The sequence below is a fragment of the Acanthochromis polyacanthus genome, chromosome 9 (genome assembly GCF_021347895.1).
Source record: "Acanthochromis polyacanthus isolate Apoly-LR-REF ecotype Palm Island chromosome 9, KAUST_Apoly_ChrSc, whole genome shotgun sequence".
NCBI lineage: Eukaryota > Metazoa > Chordata > Actinopteri > Pomacentridae > Acanthochromis > Acanthochromis polyacanthus.
The window spans coordinates 26,051,169-26,075,659 of NC_067121.1; the positions used below are offsets into that span (position 1 = coordinate 26,051,169).

The 24,491-nt window shown below is 43.0% G+C and overlaps 1 protein-coding gene across 2 annotated transcripts in view; it reads left to right on the forward strand.

Annotated features, from left to right (window-relative positions):
* LOC110951754 (ephrin type-B receptor 1-B) overlaps positions 1-24,491 on the forward strand; it is a 162,967-nt gene that overhangs the window by 94,833 nt on the left and 43,643 nt on the right. For both annotated transcript variants that reach the window (XM_022194981.2, XM_022194982.2), the window contains exons 4-5: positions 3,983-4,138; positions 11,392-11,727. In XM_022194981.2, the coding sequence (XP_022050673.2) occupies positions 3,983-4,138; positions 11,392-11,727 (492 nt within the window). The remainder of the gene's footprint in view (positions 1-3,982; positions 4,139-11,391; positions 11,728-24,491) is intronic.

A 24,491-nucleotide genomic window follows, 5' to 3' on the forward strand; every position in this document is an offset into this window, starting at 1 on the left:
GCACACAGTGACTTGCTCATATTGCTAATCCTCTCATGTAGCTCTTGTCCTGGCCAATCAATGTGCTACTGTTGTGCAGAAAGAGGATCAACATTTCCTCCGGGTGATATCTGAATTCGGAAATGTGCCATAGACAGAGTTGTTCATAAATCACTATCAGTAATATACTACTGGCTGGGAAAATGACCATCATGATGATCATCGTCTCGTCTCTGCCAGTCAGGCTTGTTGTGACATGAGGTCAGCATAGTTGGGCTGTGATGAGTAGCAAGCAGTGATCCACAGCTGCCACAACTCTGTCAACACGCTGCAGAGTGAGCCGGAGACGGGAGAGTAGGATACAAAGACAGTCAACCTTAACACAGATTCAAACCCGTCACTCAAGACAAGAGAAACAAGGGGTAAGAAAGTGGGAGAAGCGAGAGAACAATTCATTACCAGTGGGACAGACAAAAAGATGTGAGGGCAAAGAAGAAGTGAGGAGGAGAGAACAATGCCGAGAGAATCCTGTAGGGATCACTTGAAAGGAATGAATGTTTTGCTTCTGCATGCAGCCAGTTCAGTTGTGGGTTATTCTCCCACTGGGGAGACTAATTGCTTGTTGATCTAATGTTCAATCCCCTCCTGTCCCCGAAAACCAACACATTTGATGACTGATGGGTCTGTGTGCTTTTTCTTTTTCTTTTTTTTCCGTGGCACAGGAACTCCTGGCCTCCTCCAATCTAAATATTCACAAATCAGGGGGAAAGACTTTGGGCTCAATTCCAAATTCAGCGAAGCATATCGCCGCTCAGCCCACCGCTGCCTGCCCTTAGAACGAGACCTTGGAGGGTTTGCTAAGATTATTCACATCACTTTCTCCTTCTCCCTTTCTCTCTCTGCTCATATCTGGTTTTTCCTCCCTCTCGTTCGGCGAGGCAGATCAGTAAGCAGTTAATTAATGAGTTTAATGCTAGGATTCGTGCCCATATTATGTGTCAATTAGAGAAAGAGCCTCATCTCGGTGGTAGGAGTTCTAATCTGGATGGACATTCATCTTGTGCACAGTGTTTGCATGTATGTGTGCGTGGCTGCCTGTTTGTTTTTGCTTGGCTGTCACTTATCTCCCTTCCTGTAATGCTGATCGTAGCATCTTCGGCTTCCCAAGGAGAGGCATTAAATTATCTCGGGTTCTGTTGAACATATTCTAGTCAAGTGGCGGAAAATGCGGGTGCGCCATCTCATTTAATGGGGTCATCAGTGGTTACATGTGTCGCCGTGTAAATCAGTCGAGTAAATGTATTCTTAAAGTGAGGATAGCACTTACGACAACACGGGGGGTGGTTCTCAGGGCTACGGAGTGTGTACGTTTACCTGAGTATGTGTAGATGCCTATGAGAGTGTGTGCATTCTTTCTGCTCACAAGTTTGCTTTGAGGCACATTTGCCGCTCTGCTGTCTCACACAGCTGAATCAGCACAGCCTTTCCACTGCTTTTCCCTTCACTTTTGCCCATTTACGAGTGTCCAGGCCGGCTACTGTCTGTCTGTAAACACACAACCCGAGGGCAGAACTGGCCGTACGTATTCGGCTCACACCCCATTAAACACACATTCAACAACCTATTGTGATCCCTTTTCATAAAAAGCCAGGCAATGCGTTTGAAGGTTTGCTGCTTGTTTGGGTGAGCTGGCCATCTGCATGCATGCGGCTCTCTGCCTCCCCCGATGTTTGAGTTTTATGCCACAGAGATGATGACACATAAGTCCTCTCCCCTTCTCTTGCTAAAAATGAATTTTTGATCTGCGTTTTATCGCCTTGTAATCTCTGATATCGTTGGAAGTTACTGCTTTATAAAATGGCTCTGCAGCTGGTTTGTGCTTTTCCATATGGCCAGAGAGAGCTTTTAAGAGTCTCCGTGTCCTTGTATCAGAAGGAGCTTGATCTCGTCACACACGAATTCTGTGTATTACAAGTCAAGAGAGGTCGCAAACTTCTACTCCCACACTAAAAACGAGCCTCACTCTGCCTGGCAGAAACACTGTTGCCTTTATATTGCTCTTTCAAACCCTGTAGAACTATGATTCCACACATGCATAGTTTCAAAACAGCTCTGGAGCGTCCACAGCATAGCAATGTGTAGTTTTTTTCTTGGCTGTTTGTGGTTGTTGGAGTCTGGTCATGTATGTGGGGATCTGGTCATGTGTGGATAGTGTTGTGTGACTAGACATACAGTCAGTGAGTTAGCCTCTGGTGTGCCAGCCACACCAAAAGGAGCTGGAAGAATAGCCACTGGCTGAGCAGCCGGTTGAGTTGTGTACGTGTGTGAGTCTCTCTGCTGCCAGATTTTTTCCTACTCTTGTTTTTAATCTCTCAATCCATCGCTAACAGCCCATCAGAAAGGCTGGCTGAACGGTATGAATGGAACAGTCATAAAAGCAGGTACCTGCCCTTGTAACACCGTAGTAAAGTAGACTCTATCTTCCAAACCCAACCTCTCAGTGCATTTTTAATGAATCATAACGTTTTTAATTAAATCTCAAAAACATGTTGATATAAAGGTCTAAAGGTCTTTTCTCACTTAGAGCACTCCATTCTCTACAGTTTGACCTGGCAGTGAGGGCAAAGAGACCAAGTCCTCATCATTGTTGCTTTAAATAAGTCCCGTTTACCAAGCTGTTCATGTTGGAACAAAAGGCTCAAAGATGCAACAGAACCATTTTGTGTAAGAATATTCAACGTTGATTGAATCAATCTCTTTTTGCTTTTAATACCTGAAATCCTTAGCCCAAAAAATACCTCATCAATTTGATAAACTCCGTCCTCGTCTCCAGACCCTATATTAAGCCTTTTTTTCATGATGTATAGGTCTTGGCTGCACATTTTCTCAGTGGGATTCTCCTGGAGCTATAGTTACAGTCTGTGAGAAAAGGAATAAAACATGTGTTTGTTACACATGAGTATAACCTCCATGTATACCTACAGTCACGCCTTTGCAATCTTTTACTCAGGCAAATAGACGCAGCCTTGTTCCATTAAATTTATAACCCCTCCCCTCTTTGCAGTGCAGCAACAAAACCGTTTCCTCCCCCATCAGTGAGCCTGCTAAAATATTACACATTTATCATCGTTATTGTAGTCGGTAAATCCTTCCACACAGTGCAGAAACTCTTCAGCTTTATATTCTTTTGGGGTATGAGAGTAAATGGATTAGATTACTGCTTGCACTTAGACGCAGTGATATCAGCCACAATAATCTTTGTCCTCCACTATGGACCTTTCAAATTTAGGACTCTGACACATCACAGCAACCTCCACAAACAAGTTCCGGCATGATTGTTGCTATACCGCTTGCTCTTCTTCTCACTAGAGCTTGTGCTATGGCAATGGCTGCGTTTTTGTAATTGAGGTTGTGCTGCAGAATGAATTTGAGGCCTGTCTGAGCCTCCCTGATGGTGCGTGGTGATGGATAAGAATGAAAACATCTACAGTGCCTAAAACTGTTGCACAGTACGACATTGGGGTCTTCAGAGCACGGCAAACCTGCTGTGCTGATTATTCACACGAGTGTAGACTCAGGATTAAAGCAAGAGTTTGACATTTTGTAAAACATTCTCTTTCTTGCCAAGAGTTAGATGAGAAGTTTAATGCCATTCTTGAATTCAAACAGCCCACACCTGTTTAGGCAAGCTTATCATGAAGAGTGGAAACATCCTGCCTCTTTCCAAGTGTAATAAAGCTCAATTAACACCAGCTCCTAGCCTGTAAAACTCACTAATTACCATCTAATGTCTGATTTCTTTCATCAATATGAGAACAAAACTAGAAAAAACTGCCCAGAACTCGTTTAGCTTGGACTCTTTTCTATCTCAATCTGTTTCCATTCCTGCATACCATTCAGGCAGATGGATATATTAGACCCAGATGCTTGATTCATGCATGTTCTTGGGGTTTTTTTTTCCCCTCTTAATTCCTCTCCTGACCATGTTTTTCGCTTGTCACAGCATGTCCACCAGGTACCTTCAAGTCAACCCAAGGTCCAGGTCTTTGTCTGCAGTGCCCTCCTAACAGCCGCTCCACAGCTGAGGCTGCCACCATCTGTGTGTGCCGCAATGGCTACTACCGTGGGGACGGCGATCAGCCAGATGAACCCTGCACCAGTAAGTACACCATAAATGATACTGCATACGCACCGTAACACTGTCAAACAATCACATTCTTGTCGGACAAGAACCTGGAACAGGAGTATCCATGTATGCATTATCCATTATAGTGTAAATGGATATGTGACATTTATATTGAATAGCCCAGTAATGCATACACACAATTTTATTTTCATAGCATAATTTTATTTTTCTGTCTCGTGCCATCAAGCCAGCACATGAAGCAGCATTTCAAATGAGCATGTGTCTCAGCCCCCAGTTGTCTCTTCCGTCTGGTACTAATAATCACATAGCAGGGCCTCCATCATTGACGTCTCCATCACTCCGCCAATGAGCTTCTTCTCGGTTTCCCCCCAGTTATCTCCCTCTTTCCGTCTGTCTTCCTCTTCCTCTTTTCTGCCGTTGTTCTTACTTTCTGTCTGGTATCATCCCCTGAAGTCCTAATTACTCAGGCAGATGCTGTGAAGCTTCGACACTGTCCTGCCGTTATCCGCTGGAGATCCAATAAGGCCTCTCGCAGCATCATAGTTATCTTAATATGATGTAAAAGCAATATGCTAAGCCTTCCTGTCGTCCCTGCTGACACGCAGTTGCACAGAAGGAGAGCGCTGTTAGACCCCAAAAACTTTGTTTACCTCTCTTCCTTCGCCGCCACCGGGGACCATCTTAATGGTTTGTTCTCCTCGCAGCAGCAGACCTGGAAGCATTATTGGGTTGGTTATGTATTCATTTAGTCTTGATTTATTCACATAGACCTAGTTAATTGGCCCCAGGAATGGGCTCAGGACCGCACTACTTTCCAAATCGGTTAGCAGCTGCATAGCCTTGACACCTAAAACCTGTACTCATTGCACCTCATTTGCCATGTTTTTTTTTATTTTGAATAAGTGCCTTAAAGCTGCAGAGGAAGCCCAATGCTGCATGGCTGTCTGTCTCTGAATGCTTCCCAAGTGTAGTCATCCACACCTTTAGGCTTCAGATGTTCCCAGTGGATGACGCCCCTTTTTCACCTTGAGTTTTCTCTGCCCCCATGGCACGCTGCGTCACTCTCTGGTGAACTGGCGAATGTTCCATCAGCTATAGCATCTGTCTCTACCTTGAGGCTTTGAATTTTCCCCAAGCAATCACCACAACAGCTCCCCACTGATTATTTTTGAAGAGATCCCCACGGTCTATGCTCCATTCCCCATTGCAGCCTGCTACTTTTTTCTGTTTTCAATTTTTTTAGTCTCTTCTTCTGTTAATTTGGCCCCTCCTTCTTCTGCTCCACACTTTTCCTTTCATTTTGTTCTGAACTGAAATCCTCTGTACACCTTAATGTTTAGGCTAGACTATTTTTTTTGATAACACATCCCAGGTATTCAGTTGCATAATTATTCACGAGTTCAAAAAGGAAAAAAAAAAGCCTGTTACAATCACAATTACACAGTCCACTACGAAGTAAAATATTCATTACAACAGGCTGTATTCCATTTCTGTGAAAAAAGCTTTTATTTCTCAAGCATGCATTTTAAATGTCCTACTGACAATTTTTTTTTCCAAGTCTCCCTTTTAACATTAACATCTTAAACCAACTTCAGTGGCCCCACAATTTGTGTTAACAGAAATCTCTTGCAACAGCATATTCAAAGCGTTCTCTGAAGGTTGAAACATACAGTAGCAGCTGAGCTTGATGCTCTGGGTGCCCTAGATCTCAGCAGGGAGGCCAGTGAGATCATCAAGAATCTCTTTAATACTGTGGGTCCTGATAAGCGCACTGCTGGAGTAGCTTAAATCAGGCCACTCTGTAGCAGCAGAAGCTGTAGCTTAAGCGCTTCTTGCCATTGTCAGAGGCCCGGGTCCCTGTACGCTCCAGATCAGTCTGATTAGCTTGCTGATGTATTGTCCGGCGCCTGGCTCTGTCGGCGGGGGGTTCGGGCTCATGCTACATCCCCCATCCCCTCCACCTTCAGGGATATGAATATGCCAAGCCTGGGATGCACTTCAAACCACCCCTCCACCTCCCACCCCCTCCTTTTCCCCATTCTTCTGTCTTGTACTGGCTCCGATCTATACCCGAGGGGAGGAACACCACAAGTGTTCTGTCTCGCAATGTGAAGCTCACTCCTCTCAGCTAGGCTACCCAGCACAGTGTAGGACTTTGGGGACAGCGGTTTGCATTTCACTCCATCCCCTCCTGGTCCAGGCTCCAGGCCCCAGTCTGACGTACATCTCCTTCCTCTCGGGTGTGCATGTGTGAAAAAGAGTTAATGTGTACGTGTGGGAATGGATCGGTGGGGGGAGGTCAGCCGGCTCCGGCATGCTGGTTTCAGCGGGTTTCTCTCAGTGTGAGAGTCAGAAAAGGAGACTGACAGGTTGAGTGGTAACTGAGGGGAGTCAAGCGGTGAAACCAGTGCTTATTGGTCCGTAGGGGAGAGGGGATGCAGTGATGGAGCTTCCTGGTGTGAGGAATCTTGGAGAAAGAAAGGGAGTGGATGGGGGGAGGGGACAAATGTCAAAGACAGAGAACCAATCCAATCAACACAGTGGGAGGGATGTGTCAGTCAGGTTTCAATATGTACATTTGAAGATTTAGCCTGAACTGAAATGATAAAAGCTATGTGGGGAAGCTTGACTCATAGCTCATAGTAGCACATGATATGAGAGTCCAAGTGAGGCACAGTACGGTGTCATGTAAAAAAAATAAACATGCTGCGTAAGCATCTTGGAAACTACCATTGCCAGCTACTAACTGATTCATGGCGAACATCGTTAGAATGTAATTGAATCAACATAAATATAGGGAGTGAGAGGGGAAAATAGTATGGCTTCAATGAATTTCTGCATTCCTGATCTGTACCACATTGGCTCTGAGTCTCATGGCTCTCACTCAATACTCATATCTGTGGCCTGTCCCCTGAAAGCCTCCTTGAGCCGTTTCAATCACTGTCTGTGCCTTGTAATACAAACAAACCCCATCAAAATTCCTGACTGAAGACTGTTTTTCCATTCTACTCATCATCCCATTTAGCTTTTTTTCCTTTGCTCTTTTATTCACTGCCTCTCTTCTTTTTTTTCAAAGAGAACAGAGAGTGAGCCGTCAAAGTGCATAAATATTCTTCTCCTTTCTCTATAGTTTTTTTTTCCTTTTCTCCTTCTTCTTACTTCGCCTCTGGAGTGAGTTGAGGGTGCTTCCCACACCTCAGCCATCAGCTGGCCAGTTTCCTCTCTCGGTAATGCAGTAGTAAATGGAGCTAAGTCAAAGTAATTGTCTTGCCTACTGTAATCCCTGAACTGGCTGGGAAGACATAATGCTCCAGACTGTACATGCATGCACACACATGTTCAAAATTACACCAGTTTTTGCCACATCTGAAGCTTAATACATGCAGAGTCATGGTCAAAAAGCATTCAAAGTCAGAGAGTAAAGTAGGTTTGGAGATTATCCTGCAGCCAATTCCAACTGTATCCCTTCAGATAAGTCATCATAAAAGCACCCATATCTCTTGGGCCGCTCAGCACAGACACAAACAGTCTATGTCTCCTACAGTCTCTCAGAAACACAGTATTGGTCTTTATAACATGCTTTATTTCATGTCTCACCAGCCCACACAAGCCCTCTTTCTGTCTCCCAGCTTCTCTGGCTGTGATCAGTATCTCCGCACAGGGACCTTCTGTTGGTCCCTCGAGGCCTGTTTCACATCATAAAAACAAACAGTTTGAAAGAAGAGAAGCACTGGCCTTGGACCGCTCAAAGAGTGGATGAGTAAACAATGTGTCGACGTTTTTATTTTGGGCACTGGGGTGCCTTTTATATTAGCAGGCAGGGGAGAAAACTGGGTTGTGGTCTTTTACAGCCCAGGTGGCACCTTAAAGCCCAGGTCAGCAAGGCATAGCAGTCAGTAAGTGCATTGAGAACATAAGAGGGGGAGTGGCATGGCATAGTAATTATAACTGAAAAGATTATGCATGTAATGATATTGCAGAATAGTAATGTGTATTTTTTGCCAAAGGCCATTTTTACTTACTTTTAATGAGTTAAAAAACGCAAGGTAGCTCAACACAATTACACTCGCTCCTTGTTTTAAGGACATATGCTTCTTTTATGTTTTACTTTAAAAGTGATCTCCTTTTATTTCCTAGCTTCTGTACCTATATATATAGATGAAGTAAACAGTTTGCTTGTTTTTTGTTTTTTTTGTTGTTGTCTTTTAGTCCTGCAAAGACTGATCCAAACAATGGAATATCGGTAATAACTTGGCCTTGACATGGCCTTTGTCCAAAAAGTAGTAGGTATAGAATGTGCCACATGCCTAAAAAGCACAATCTGTAAAAAAAAAAAAAAAAATCAGGTTATTTCACCCTAGACATAACTTTCTCTTTTTAGCTCAGTCTTACCTTATAATTTGGATACCGTGCTGATGCAGTGGGCAGGTTTACCCATGTTGTGTAATTACCAGTGTGGCTGGTATTGTTTTACCTTGGGAGTCTGTGTGTATGTGTCATCGTGGTAAAATGTGATCCAGACAACACCTATTGTTGTGGGAACTACAGCAAAGACGGTTATGATTACTTTGGCAGGTGTTTATCTGTGTGTCTGTCTGGATTTCTGTGGACAGATTTTGTAAACACGGCAGCAATGCAGTTGTGCAAGATAACGAAACTTTACAAGTGTGCAACGGAGCTCAAACTGAAGGCAGGGCTGTGGTCCAACCCATAAGCCCTGAGTACTCGTGTAATAATTTTGTAGTGACTCCGGAATACACATGGGTAAGAACACGTGGATGGTCATCGCAGCACTTGATTTCTGCTTCTTGCTCGAGATGATCAGGTTGAAGTTTTTAGCATACATTTACAATTACAGTAAAATATGACAACACAGAGGTACATTGTGGTGAAATGTAAAGGGAGGAAAAACAATACAAAAAGGATCATTATGTGGCAGCCATGTCAACACCTAGACATATAATTTTGGCACCAGAGACACCATTGTTGCATGTAAACAGAAGTAGCTGTGCAGCTGTGTGTTCAGTGCCTTCATTGTGAGTGCAAAACAAGGTGACTAGACTCTCAGTATCCCCATTAATTCAACTTAAACAGGCACATCATCCTGGCTCTTTATTTCCTTTGTTGTTCATTTCTGCTGTGCTGTTGTGGGATTTCTGGGAAACGGCGTTCATGTTCGCTCTCTCTCGCTGATTTAGTCTGCCAGCATCGTAATGTGCCACTGTGATTGCCACATCTGCTTAAAGGATATGAAATAAATAATGCGACTGACTGCACCAGTCCTATTCACGTTGCTCTTCACCAGACTCTTTTGTGCATAATGCAGTTGGCCATATTGCAGAAAGCCACACGTGCGCTGATGCAGCCTCACTGCTCTTGTGCAAATGACCAGCCACGTGTTGGTGTGATTGCACCATTAAAACAGAGCTTTTATTGTGGCGTGTTGCAAACATGTCGAGGCCTGCTTGGATAAATAATGTCTTGCTCTTGTAATTTAAATGAAGGGAACATGTATGTGAGCACAATGTAATCTGAATGTCAAAGCTAAATGAATGTGAGCGTAATAAGAGCCTGGAAGTTAATTCCTCAACAAATTAAAACCAATGACATATCGAGACAGCCGAGCGCTGCAATAACAGTCTGAATATGACTGGTTAGGTGGCAGTCATATCTGATTTCTGCTGTCCCTGCATACATGGAGTGTGGTTGTTACTGAAATGTGACATCAGTCAGATCTTGTTTTTTTTCCCCCTCCCAAATGTTGTATACATTGATACAAACAGACACGAACACACAAAACAGGTAGTTCAGTCATGCATATTTGTGTCACATGTATTTTCCACTTGAGCAGATGTGCATTATTTTTTTTCCTCCCCCAGCAATGCAAGTTTGGGGCCCAGTGCACGTAGGTGATGGATGATACGGAGAATACATGCTGTGCGAGTAACACGTGAAGTGCCTATTGTGCAGTTCCCAAGGGAAAGAGCTGAAGTGCTTCCAATTCCCTCACACACGCCCCTTTTTGCCATATTGTCTCTCCCCATACAATGCATCTGCTAGTATCCAAGGACCAAATTAAGTGCCATTTGACCCTGTATATGGAGCAGGAGCTGTCCTCTCAGTCAGACCACAGTAATCACACTATAGAGTTCACGCCCTTCCTATCACTGACCCTTGTGTGTTCTGCCATTTTGTCCCGGCTCACCAGGTCAATCCTACAGGGCTAGCAGCAACAATGATTAATTATGTCTGTGTTGACTAAAGTCACTGTCTGCTCTGCTCCCATAGAAACATGAATCTATAGTGTAATATGCTTAAAAATCCGTATATAATCCTCTCGGTATCATATTTTTTTGGTTGGATTAAAAAAAACAACATGAAGAAGGGGAAATGTAATGTTCGAGAGCTGAGTACTACCTCAAAGGCTTTTTAGCATTGAGTGAATTTTTAGTTTCACAGTGGATCTGGAAATGGGTCAGTTTAACTTCTCTTCATAAAAAAGGTCAGGCTTTATGGAGGATAAATTGGTACCAGATCAGCTCTGCAGGGCTGCCTCACTCGAACTAAGCAGCACTGACTAAGGGCTTTGGCGAGTTTCTGCTTTGTCTGGTATCTGAGAGGAGCTGCCTCTGAGCAGCCGGAGGGACACAGATTCTCCGCAGAGCAAAATTCTGCACTGCCATTTGAACAGATTTGAACTCGTAAGGAATTGTGCTCCAATTGCAGGAGGCTGAACGAGCCACTTTTCTGCACCCTAATATTAAGCCACCACTCAAGCAAAACAATAGTTTTATTATTTCTCGATTTCTTTCTGAATATCGTCTTTGAGGTTCTGCTCCAGCTGCGGGCTATGAGGGAGTGAATGGGAGCGTGAATCTCCAGAGCCACTTGGATAAGAATACTCCATGCAACACTGCATTTTGCTAAATAACCAATGTTTGATAGACACAAATGTTTCGCTGTATGATCTCTCTGGGTGTGAATGGAATAAATTAGCATTCCAATTGTGCTGAAGATGTAGAAAAATAAGAAAAAGACGAGTTGCTCTTGGACGACAGCACTTATATTTATTAGTGTTGTGAAATGGCTAAATTACTGGGGACAAATACATGAAACGGCTTTTATTTTTCTTTACAAGCACTGTGCTATTTTGGTTTAAGGATGATGATGGCTTTACTAAAAATGTTTTCTGATGTAAAAATGAACTTTAAAGACTGTAGACGCGTTCGAGTTTGGCTCACATGATTTTCAATATTTGTCTACAGGCGTTCCATCCAGCCCAAGAAATGTGATCTCCATCGTGAATGAGACCTCAGTGATCCTAGAGTGGCACGCTCCCAGGGAGACGGGCGGCCGCGATGATGTCGTCTACAACATAGTGTGCAAGAAGTGCCGAGCCGACCGGCGCTCTTGTTCCCACTGCGATGACAACGTGGATTTTGTTCCCCGACAGCTGGGCCTGACAGACACCAGGGTGTTCATCAGCAACCTGTGGGCTCACACCCTCTACAGCTTCGAGATACAGGCGGTCAATGGTGTCAGCAATAAGAGCCCATACCCAGCACAGCACGTCTCCATAGACATCACCACCAACCAGGCTGGTAAGTGCCTGCTACTGCGAGGTGTGATGATCATAATGATGATGTGGTGGCTCTGATGATGATGATAGTGATGATGATGACGACTGTCCTTATCCATCTGCAATAACATCACGTAACTTCCTTTACTGGCATTGTTGTCTTTTTAAGTCTTTCTTCTCTGTAAAAAATCTGGGTTCCCTTTTGAATAAGTCGTTCGATTTCATTTTCTATTTGAAAAAAAAAAGTGCTATTATTGTAAAAATGTGAATCATTGCACCTCAAAAGAGGATCATCTCGCACAATGCGCATTTCAGATTCACACTTCATGGCTAAGCAGACTCCGGGGCTACTACGATTTCACATTGCTTCACTGTGAATAATGAGGCCTTGAAGAGTGAGGGAACATGGTTAGGTGAGGATACATGCTCTCATTCTAGACCTCCCTTCTCCAAATCAAAGTAATGACTTTCCCATTTTGAAAGCACAGTTCCAGGAGTTCACACCTAGACCCAAGACACAGCATGTTAGATTTTGCGTTTGGACGAGCACAATTCACCGCACCATCCCTCTTTTCCTTTGTAGTTTATTTACACGTCTAATCCTGTGATGGGAATAGCCCGAGTTTGCATTTCTCTCAGGGCATTGCAGACATTCTGGCTTTTTAACACTGGTAAAGGTAATCATCCCTCCACAAACAACACATAAGTCATTTATAAAATTCTTTTACTAAAGTTCCCATCTGGCAGTTGAAGGATGGCTGATTCAGAGACTGACATGTTCCTTTGTTGTCGTTGTTGTGTTGTGTGTGGGCTTTTTTCCCTTTGTCTTTGTTTAACGAGACTTTGTTTTGAGAGCAGTGTCGTTCAGCAGCAAAGCATTTCTCCCCTTGCTGAAGGCTACACCACTCCAACTGAAACCTCTAAGTAAAGCTTCAGATTTTTTTTTTTTTTTTACAAACTGGCTGTTGTCTGAAAAACAATATCTTACTTAATTCTCTAGATTTTAAAAATCTGACTCACTTAAATTTTTGAGTTTTTGTGTGAGCCGCGAAGCCTCTCATTTATTTGTTGCATTGTTCTTAGCTTAACTAAAAGCAGATAGACAAATGTTTAACACACCTTTAGAGCTACACAACAGCCTTGGAAGCTCAGCTCTTACTCAACTGTCAGATTAGAAGAGACAAACCCAAGATGGATGCATGGCGAGCTGCTGTTTTCCGGCCAGAGTGAAGTATTCTTCACTCCTGCTCTCTCCTTGTCTGCCTCTGCATGTTTGCATTTGTGTGTGTGTAAGTGTGTGTGTGCATTCCCTGACTTCCCCTTTGATGGATCTGTGCCGAGGGAATGGAAATTACCTTCATGGTGTTATCGTTCCCTCTCGCTCTCTCGCAGTCCTCTCTCTATAGTGTTGTACTTGCATTGTGTGAACTCATCCTCCAACTGTGTCTGTGGTGGGATCTGAGCCCAGCCAATGGAAATGACAGTCCGAGGATATCGTCTTTGATGGTCCTTTTTTGCTGCAGTGTTTTCATGCTTTTGCAGATCTTTGACTTGTACACAGAGGCACATATCAAGGGACGAGTACTGACCAAGTGAAAAATTTAAATGAGGCCCTGTTCATTTTTCTCTTCTTGTGGATGGGATGGACCGTGAAAATCACAGCTTGTGGGACTTAGTAACTGACGTAAAGTGGAGTTACTGTGTGGTGAAAGACAAGGGGCTGTCAGTCCAAAGATTCTCGGAAGGAAAGAGCGACAAGTTGGGAAGCTTGTGTCCTTGTAACCTTTAGTTGGCCGAGCTCTGATATTTTGTGTCGTGCTTCCTTTTCTGTACAGATGGGCGATGGCTAATATGTAGTCTGATCCAATGATGAAATCTTTAGTGTCAAATGGATTCCAATTGAGCCCCTTATTTCACTTTAATTGTAGAATGAACTTACTTTACATTTATCTAAAGGACCAGTGCAATAGTACCAGTAATTGCTTTATCTGGATCCTTTTTGTATGGGAGTACATTTTGAAATTAAATTTCGCCTGGTTGGTAGAGGGCATACCGGATTTGATTACGACGACTCTCAGAAGAATATAATAACCAGCTGAACTCGTCTTTTTCTGACAATGAGTCATGGGAGGAAAGACGAGGCAGGATGGAGAAATGGAACGCCCCCCCCCCCCCACACCCCCCCCCCCACACACACACACACACACACACACACCCACACACACACCCCACCAGACTGAGGGAGTGTGACAGTGAAGGAGAGGAAAATGAGGGAGTAAATAGGTCTGATTATCAAGGTGGCCTAATGGTGCTGACTGTCCCCATTTGACAGGCTAATAGTACACTTGACAGATAGATGTAGAAGAAGCAATGCCCAGGCCTATTGTTGAAGCCTTCTGCAGTAATGAGGTGTCTGCCAGTAATCTGCCAAGCCTATGTCCAGCCCTATGTGGCCCCTTTGTCGCCAGGTAATTGCGCTGTTCCTTGCTTCGACAGGGGGTTTCAATAGTGGGCCACTGGTGATGCGGAAGTATCCAGAAGGAATTAATGTTAATGATGCACTTTGAACATGAAAAGCAAAGACACTCGTCTCTCTTTTTTTGGGTTCACAAAAAAAAAATTTGCATGCAGCAAGAAAGTGTGATTCCATTTTTGTGAGCCTTTAAGTCCTCTTGTCCACTCAGAATGCAGGTTTTACCCAGGCGTAAACTAACCGTGACGTCACCCGTTGGTCGCCGTTTTGGATTTTTTTGGAGTCAGTGACGTCAAAAGCGTCATCAAACATGCTGGACCGGAGAGCAACTAGGGGCAGGATTGGCTGAGCACTCTTTTATCCCGCCCACATTTTACCGCAGAGGCTTCTGTTGCTGTCTATCAAGTATAGCCACGGCCCCTGGCTTCGCCAACTTTAACGATTTATTTAAAATTCAGTATTGATTTATTTTAAGATCGGCCACCTGATCTCTCATTTTGACCATGAAAACTAACGGGAAAAAAATCCTGAGCTGTAGAAAATCAGTCTATCAAATTTTATTTTTTCCAAAAATGAATTGGGGTCTCTGGAGGAAAAGCTTTTTGGAGCCAACCCTAGCAGACGGCATGATATTGCAAGTTTTTGACGCTTCCGGGTTGGCTTCAATTCTGGAGCCAGATGCTATGTCCATCTTTATATACAGTCTATGGTTTTACCAAAACAAACTGACAATAGGCAAGGTCTTGGTATTCTATAAAACTAGGCTCAGAGGATCATGTCACTTCCGAATGCATTGTCAGTCATCCGTCATACAATAAGGGCTTCATGCCAATCTGAACTGATACAAAATAATACTATAATCTTTGCAAACTGTAAGAAATTGGAATTTTAGCAGCCTTAGGGTACTTCTGGTCTATTTAAATTTGATATAACTAGCAATATTGTGGCTATATTGTGGTTCTATTTTCATGTTGTGTTTGCACATGGCAACGCTATTGTACAAATTTGAGGAAATCACAATTTGTACCAAACACTGTACAGACAGCATATATTAGGGCAACCATTCCCTGCCGCTTTTCAAAAAATGTGATAGTTTTTTTGTATATGTATCTTTAAATGTTTGCTTTAAAGTTTGACCAAAAGTAGCCACTTCAAATGGACATTTTGCTAAGTGCATGAGCGATCTCAAATGGTGGTGCTTGCCAGTTGACCTCATCACAGATGTATTCATCCATGGATGCTGGTGTGCTACAACATTTGGGGCTGACATTTTAGAAACTCTAAAGCTAAATGCAATCATGGATTACCCATTATGAGGATGACAGTAGGTTTTCAGTTTAATGGTCGGCCATATTTTTTTGACCTGAAGTACACCGAGGTCATGGAAGATGAAGGCTGAAGGCGGAAAAACGGTATACCTCAGGAAAGTGGTGGACACTGCTCTGCTGTGTTGGTTGAAGAGCAAAACTTTTTTTTGCAAGGAGTGGGATCCCAGTAATCCCAGCCGCATGAATTTGTGGGTTTGCTAAACATCCTGACGATTATGGTTTTATTTCCCCTAAAGCACCTGGAAGAAAAACCCAACATCAGCCAGACCAAGCAATCAGCGCTTCATAGGATAAGTAAAAGATTATTACAGCAAGTTGCAAAAGTAATCTTGTATACTGGATATTTAGTTTGCCATTTTCTCTCTAGCACGAACACAGACTAAGTGAAAAGCTATTCACAGTCTCACACACATAAACAAACTGCTGCAGGGGATTAGGTCAGCTGGCAAGATGTCCCAGATTGAGATGCAGTTAGAAAAATAGACAGTCCACATGGCTAATGTCTGTGTTTCATCTCTGTCGGACTGAAAACCAAATGTTGAAAAAGATTCATGTAAAAATCAGTTTCTGAAAAGCTGTCAGGGCCTCACACTAGTTGCCTCAATATGTGCTGTTTTCTCTCACTTTTGTGCAACTCCTCATTTACCTGAATATCTACATTAGAGGTGGATTAAAGGCGTAACATATAGCGCCAACGTAATGGGAATGTGTGCCAGGCTGAAATAAGCTTCAGCTAACCTTTCAGTCTGAGACAAAAATCAAAGGATGGCACTTGGGACTAAACAGATAAACAACTCTAAGACTACTGTGTGGTACAATACTACACAATGGAAGTGGTACCACTGAACATTGCATATTTAATCCAAGAATATAGCACCTCACAGCCCATAATATAGCACTTAAATATATATATAGATATTTTATTTATTTATTTATTGAACCATATTTTGGTCTGTCTTTGTTTCTGAAGAAGTTTGCACAGTCAAAGGTAGGACGCACTGCTGTCTATTTTAAATCCCTCTGCTTAATATAAAATGCATTGCAAATGCATTTGTACAGGTACTCCGTATCTGTACAAAATTTGTGGCCGTCACAATTATGAAAATCTTGCAGCAATCATGTGCAGTGCATCTCTGTTTAAAGGACCATTTCATCTGCATTTACTCCCTTTAGATTAACAGGCACATGTACAACATTACACTTAGTGAAGAATAGAACAAAATTGAATCCCTAAACGTACAGATAATACATTTTTGCATCCTGCAAAAGCAAGAAAAACTGCTTCTCAGCTCAAAAAAGCCTTCCATGAAACATATGCTGGTAACAAGGGTAATTGTATATTATTACTTTTCCAGCCCTATAACGATGTCCACCTATGAGCACAGATTGGTGATGTAGACCTTTATTTTGGAAAGAAAAATTTTGTGCATGAATCGGGGCAGTCTTTGTTTTGTTTTTTTTGACTTGGCAGAGCTTTGGTGTAGACTCATGTAAGATCAAGGAAAAACCAAGCCCACCAAGAAAGCACTGCACAGCACTAGTTAGGAGGGTTATGGTGTAAATTGGCCATGAGAAGATGAGGATGAGAGGAGGGAAAGGAGAGTGTGGATGAGGAGGAGAGGAGGTAATAATGGAGGTGAGGGGAGGAGGGTTTGAAGGAATTTAGTGTGAATCGCCAAAGAGGCCATTTAACTGCCCTCGATCCCAGTGTCTGTCTGGAGGAAGGGCTGATCAATAGTGTGATTTAGGAGTTCATTCACGGCCTTTGCTCTCCAAGAGATACACACACATAGATACAGACACGCAAAGGTTATATACTGCCCGCTCTAAGGCCATCATTCACACCTGGCCTGAATTTAGCCATATTAATCTGTGTTAGCCACGGGAAAAAATGCTATTTTGTGTCATATGGTTTCATTTAAAGAGTAGGGGACACTCTCTGCTTCCAGTAAATTTATTAAAATGCTAAATGGCCACAAAGATAAATGTATATGGTAGTCACATTGTGGGTGAAAACTACACTATTGCTGGCACCATTTCATGTTTCCTTGTGTAATCCATCCTAGATACGCTGCTGCCTTAGAAGGTTGCGTTTCATCCACCAAGTTTTGGAACTCCTTTCAGCTCTGAGTGGTTATATAGAGGTGATTTGATGAACAAAGTATGACAATAAAAAAAAAGTCTCATGAACAGTACTATAGTTTTCAGCTAATGCACAGCAGTTCTCTGATCTTTACTGGCACAGCCTTCTTGACCTAGATTATGTGCCAACAATCCCTCAGCCCACAGAATGCCAAATATATCTACAAATAGTCCTCCTCCACTTAACTGCTGTTTGGAGAGCTATTCCCACAGAAATGCAAACATCACTATCCTCGGCCTTCTCTTGGCAAGTCTGCCCGGGTGGGTTACATTCAAGATGCTTGGATGTAGCTCACGGGAATGAAATCCAAACAACCAGATGAATTAAAGAGATCTGAACTCTGTGGAGTTCTAAAATCAGATGAGATGTTAGGCAAACATGTCCGTGGAGGGTATTCACAACACTACTCATTATGTCTTCTCAGTTTATAAGCTTTCCATTCATTTTAGGGGGTGTCGCCTCTTTTCCTTGTTTCTTCCCTTTCATTGTGTGCAAGTTGGGGTGTCCGAGAGTTTCATCATGTTCGACAGTTCTTCAGGCTCTCTCTGGCGTGCCATTTTTATTTCATTTGATGCCTGTTCTCATAAATGTTGGATCCTGTCCCTGGATCCAGGAAGTGAGGCATTAGCTGCAGGCAAAAAATGAAAGCATGGGGTTGAATGCTACTGAGCCCCCGTGTCAATTCTGATGTCTTCATGCGGTGTGTTAAGTGACAGTAGACATAAGCGTCTGTTTCTGTGTGTGTGCTTGCACCCAAGTGAAAGCAAGCGCATGCAGGGTATGCTGTCTTTTTTTTTTTTTTTTTTTTTTTTTTTTTTTTTAATATAGACCTACATAGAACTAAGTTCAGAATCCTCCATGTATAATGTGATTTTCAAAATAATTCAAACTGTGGTTCCCTGACAGAGGTCCATGGTGCTGAACTGATCCCTCTTTAAGATGTTTGAGAGAGGCCCATTACCATGTAGTCATGGCTGGCTTGGCCCTCTGAGCCCCTGCTAATAAGGTGGCTAGCAGTTGAGCCTATGCCTTTGACAGAGGCAGAGCACATGACTATAGGCTGCTTCCCTCATCTGAGACACTGAGTCCCTATTAGAAGGCTGCATGGTTCAATAGTGTGGCAGCATCTTAAAGAACAATCTGCAAATGAACTTCAGAGAAAGAACTGGGATTGCAAATGTGTCCGTATGTATTTGTCCAGTTGCATGTCTTTTCTGTACACAGTTGGCTGGTGTTTCAGTACAAGACGCATTGACCAATTATAGCGCAACTTTCTTTCCACTCACTTTTACTAGGAGTAACTGAACCAGAGCAGGAACTTCCAGTTAAGAATTTAGATGTGAACATATACAGCCATCTCAGTCTATCTGAGAAATCTCGCAATGACAAAGTGGCCGCAGAGAAAGAGAGAGAGACTGAACGGTGGAACCAGCGATTCTCATGCAATGCACATTTTGTCAAACTCAGCGAATATCTCCTTGTGGTCCCCTAGATGTCCATTCTGTGTGTGCACAGTAAAAAATCTAGCGTTCATACACAGCCCCGGCTCTGTGAATGGGGAAACAGTGTCTCAGACTGATTCGCACAACACTGATCCACTGTGTCCTATGCACAGTCTTGTTAGGGCACAAGGCAGAAGGAAAGGGAGGAAGAGGAGAGACAGGGAAAGATGGTGTGGCTGAGCAAAAGGAATGATGAATCTGTCAAATGCTAACCATCTACAGTGTATGGCAGAAGTGAGTGTACCCCTGCAATGTTATTTAAATGTCAAGTGATTCAGAACTGTATCACCTCTCAATAATTGCATTATTTATAAGTTGACAAGTAGAGCCTGCTTTCCTCTCATGAACAATCAAAAACTGATACTTTATATTGAAAAATCAGCCTCAAAGTAGAAACTCAAGGCTGTAAAAATAAGTACACCTGTGAATAAAAACAGTCCAGAGTGTGCCTGTGACTTCCAGTCAGCGTGACTGCATGAACACGGATAAAAAATGATCTGATAGTATCAGAACATTTGCAGCTTTGGTCCTTTGGGCTGTGACTATCTGCATCAAGAAAAATTTGAGGATTTACAAAGATGGTAAAGGACACAGGAAGATCTCTGTCCAAGTGAAACTCAGTCGCACCAGTAATCAGGAGGTATAGAGTGAGCCACATTAATACTAATCAGAGTTGCAGTGGATGTCCCTCTATAATTAGAGATCTGGTCTATCTGTAAAACAGACAGTAAAGTGCTCAGACTTGGCACAGGGGTCATCAGTGGAAATAAGAGTTTCTGAACTAACTCACACAGTGTGGAGGACGCTGCATAGCTTCAACTTCTATGGACGGGGTTAATGAAAAAAACTTTGCTTGCTTTTTGGCACAAAACTGCAAGATGAAACTTTGCTGAAGAGCACAAAGAAGGCCTGATGAATACTGGGAGCACACATTGTAGTCGACGAGACCAACACACAACTGTTCAACTCCGATGGGATCCAGCAAGTTTGGTACAAATCTGGCCAGGACTTCCTCAGTGAATGCATAGTCCCAATAGTGAAGCACAGAGGTGGGAGTGTGATGCCCGTGTGCTGCAGGAGTGCAGGTGTTGGAGAGATAACATTTATAGATGGCACCATGGATGCCTGTGGGTATACCAAAATACTGGCTGACAAGCTGACCCTCAGAAGCTTGGCAGAAAAGGAATATTCCTGAGTGACAGCATTTTGGAGCACACTGCCAAAATCACACAAGAGCTTCTGAAGAGGAAAACAAGTCAAAGCTGTGACCTGGCCAAGTATGTCGCTTGACTTGAATCCAATAGAACACCTTTGGGGATATTTAAAGAGAAGTTTAAAGCAACACAAACCCTGCAGCTGAGAGAAACCGTCTCTTAGCAATGCCGCAGCATTTGACATTGACATAAGAGCAGAGACCTTACTGTTCAGCTTCGAAGCAATGCAGGTACTGTAGCTGACAGAGTTTTGAATCATTTCACGTTCAAGTGATATTTGACACAGGTGAACTCACTTCTGTTGTCTACTGTAAATGTTCCGACTTCCTAAACCTCAACAATCATCCCCAGAATCACAGACTACCTTTAAAAAATTTGACATTTTGGGTATAAGTAATAAAAACTCAAACTGACAGTTACATTATGGATGCGCATTCTGAGTACAGCATAAGGCAAGGCAAATTTATTTATATAGCACATTTCAACACGAGGCGAAAAAGATCAAAAAGAAGAATCAGAAAACAAGGGCTGTTTAAAATAACTGTCATAAAATAAGAGTTAAAATAATTTAATCAAAAGCAGCTGAGAACAGGTACGTCTTCAGAATGGATTTAAATGTGTTAAGAGTTTCAGCTGATCTACAGTTTTCTGGGAGTTTGTTCCATATATATGGGGCATACAAGCTGAATACAGCTTCTCCTGTTTGGTTTTTACTCTAGGAACTACGAGAAGACCTGATCCAGATGACCTGAGTGGTCTGGGTGGTTCATACCGAGTCAGGAGGTCTCTGATGTATTTTGGTCCTAAACCATTTAAAGCTTTGTAGACCAGCAGCAGGACTTTAGGATCTATCCTCTGAGTGACAGGAAGCCAGTGTAAAGACTTTAAACCTGGAGTGATATGATCTACTTTCTTGGTTTTAGTGAGGACTCGATCAGCAGAGTTTTGAATGTGCCACAGTTGTTTGAGTGTTTTTTTTTAGGTAGACCTGTAAAGGTACCTTTACAGTAATAAAGCCGACTGAAAATAAATGCATGGACTAGCTTTTCCAGGAGAAAGTTCAGAAATTTTACCTAACAGCTTCAGTTAGTTTGTCAGGAGTACTTCTCAGCTGGTTAAAACAATTGTGTAATGTCTACAGTAGCTCTCAAGGGACCCTTTTAAGGTCTGACAGAATAACCCTGGAGAAGTAGTCTCCTTGTAAGGGTCTGAGAGTAAAGATATCTCTGCAGTGCATCAGTTTTGGCCGTTCCTATTAAACTTTATGTAAGCGCAGTGCTGAATTACTGGAGTGCTGCATAACAATACATCTGATGTGCTGACCCCTCACCATAAAATGAGAATTATGGCGACTGCATTTTCAAGTCACAATGGTGAAAACAGAGGCTCAGCTCTGTGCCAGATATGCAAAATGGGGCTCCAGCTCATCTGTATTCTACCGCTGATTAATCGTACAAAGGTAAATAAGCTTTTCATTCTTTCATCACCTTGTCTCATACTTCTTTCTCTGTCCCTCTCGCTCTTCTCTTTCCTTCTTTCTTCTCTCTCACTTTCTGTCTAAGTCAGATGCTTGGAGGCTTTGACTTTGATTAATGGTGAGCCAAGCTCTGCATTAAAAGCCAGGGGCTGCAAGTGGGGCCAGATAAAAGTGGAGCACAGGAGCAAGGGATAGGAGGGATGGAGGGAGGAGAGAGAGAGAAGTGCAGGACATAGTCACCAATCACTGTCAGCATCATCGTCCCAGGGTGACAGTGGGGGATGCAGTTGGAGGGGACAGCGGTGCTTCATTGGGCTGAACTTCACCCTCATACAGGCGCGACACATTGTCTCTGACAGGCTCTTCACACATAGGCTGCGAGGACACACACACACACATCTGCACGCGCTCTTTAGTTCGCTCTGTCCTGCTTTTCCTCTCAGAAACACAGTTGCTGTCTTTCCAGTGGGACATACTGTGGTTAAAAATAGTTAGATTTCTTCTTTAGGGAGTGTTTTGAGAATGTATGTTGTCGGGGTAGATGCTAGCAATAAGACATTTTTACCTCCGCCAGGAGGTTATGTAATCATCGGAGTTTGTTTGTCTGTTAACAGCATAATTCAAAAAGTTATGGACGGATTTTCACCAAATTTTTACAGAATGTCCGGAAGACCAAAAGTCCTTCAAAAAATCCTGGATCCACACGGTGATCCGGATCACCTCCTGAATCTAACCGATTGTTACTTTTGGTCTTCCGGACATTCTGTAAAAATTTGGTGAAAATCCGTCCATAACGTTTTGGGTTATGCCGTTAACAGACAAACACAGACAAACAAACACACTCCGATTGGTCATCTGTACAATTGAGAGATGGCCTGGCGGAGGTCTGCGCTCTCCAAGTGCTTTTCTAGTGTTGTTTCTGTTTTCAGTTGAAACTTTGGTAGAACTCACAAGATCTAATCTATTTGTTGGTGAAGAAATACTGCGTGTTATTTAAAGGGGTCAAAGCAAGGAAAAATCATCTAGTATGAGCTGCTCTTGCACAGGTAAAAAGCCTACAATGCTCTGATTGGCTGTTATTTCCTCAAATGGGCCATAAAAAAGGCACATGCGTGAATCACTGGGGAAAAAAAAAAATTCTGAAATGTGGGTGGTGATTCAGATGTCAGGCCAGGCTGTACTTGCTCGCATTTAGACATGGACGCTTAGGACTTGAAAACATGCATGAAAGAAACTCTCCATGGTAAAAATGGATGTTTTTTTATGCCTGCGCACCTGAATACGTGAATTGAGTTGGGACCAGGACTCGGGGCTCTCCTCCTCCTCAGCCTCTTTTTTCACTGCAGGAATTTCTGTGTGGAGTGCCCCTCCCCTGGGACTGTCAGGAACAGTGTGTGCCTGTGGCCGGTAATTGATAATGCGGCCCAGGCAGCCCTAGCCCTGGTCAGTGGAGCGTGAACCAGCCTGAGAAGCAGAGAGGCTGAAGTGCACTGAGGTGGAGCTTAGCCCTCACACTCTCTGTCTGGGGTATGAGAGCGGCAGGGAGGGAGGAAGGGAGGGCAGGAGGTGAGAGCCAAGGGAGGCAGACAGAACAGAATCCATTCACACCGACAGGATAAACAGAGCCCAGTCATTTGTTCACATTTACATTTTAGACAATTATCCGACACTCCAATCAAGAAATACTAACCCCAATCAAAACTGTAGCCTGGTTTTCATGATTTGCAAGCAAGCACGTTGAGTGAAAAGGTCAGAGGCTTTTCTCGCCTTACAGGACTCCTGTAACCAGAGTGCTTATGCAAGGGCAAAGTACTTAGAGGAGGGAAATAAATAAAATAATCACTAAGGAGTTTGATAAAAAGGACCGTTTAGATGAGAGAGGGTGCCATTTGCTGCCTTTTGAGCAGATGAGTTATTCAGAAAGCTGGTGAGCGGAGACCAGGTGGAGCGATGACTAGGCCTCAGCAGCGAGCAGGCCAAGAGCCAAGTGGCTGATAGGCACAAAATGTAGAGCATGGGCTGGTGCGGGGCTGTATTTATGCCTGCAGACATGGGGGTGGAGATTTCTTTCCAGCTCTACATTCAAACAGCAAGGCTTTGAACCTCATATGTGCAGTCGCAGATTAAGTTTCTTAATCAAACTCGCTTGTATGGTCACAGATTCGTTTGATGAGTAAGTCTGGTTGGATTCATCTTTTAACTTTAAATTGGAGTTTATCCTGGCACCTCGGAGGAGTTTATGATGATACAGTTGATTCTGAGATATATTCATGTATGCCATTAAAGAAATTGATTTGTACATAAAAAGCTAAGCAATTTGTACTTCTATGTAATCATGTCTAAGATTTTTATTTGAAAAAGGTTTCTGTCTTAATCATAGATTGATGTATTCACTCTAAGGATTCTATTTACATTCCCTGAAAACCTCTAATTTAAATGAGGAAAAACATCCTTAGGTAGCAGCTATTAAGAGTTTTACGCTCAAAAATTCGACAAGTTAATCTGATTCGTAAGGAGACTGTAAGAAAAAAAACACGCTGTAACTACATGTGTGGTGTAAAAAATGTTTAATTTCCACAAAAACAGTTTTTAGAATGCAGCATCGGTTCTTTGACTGAGCAGTTGATGCATTCTGGATTTGTACTGTTG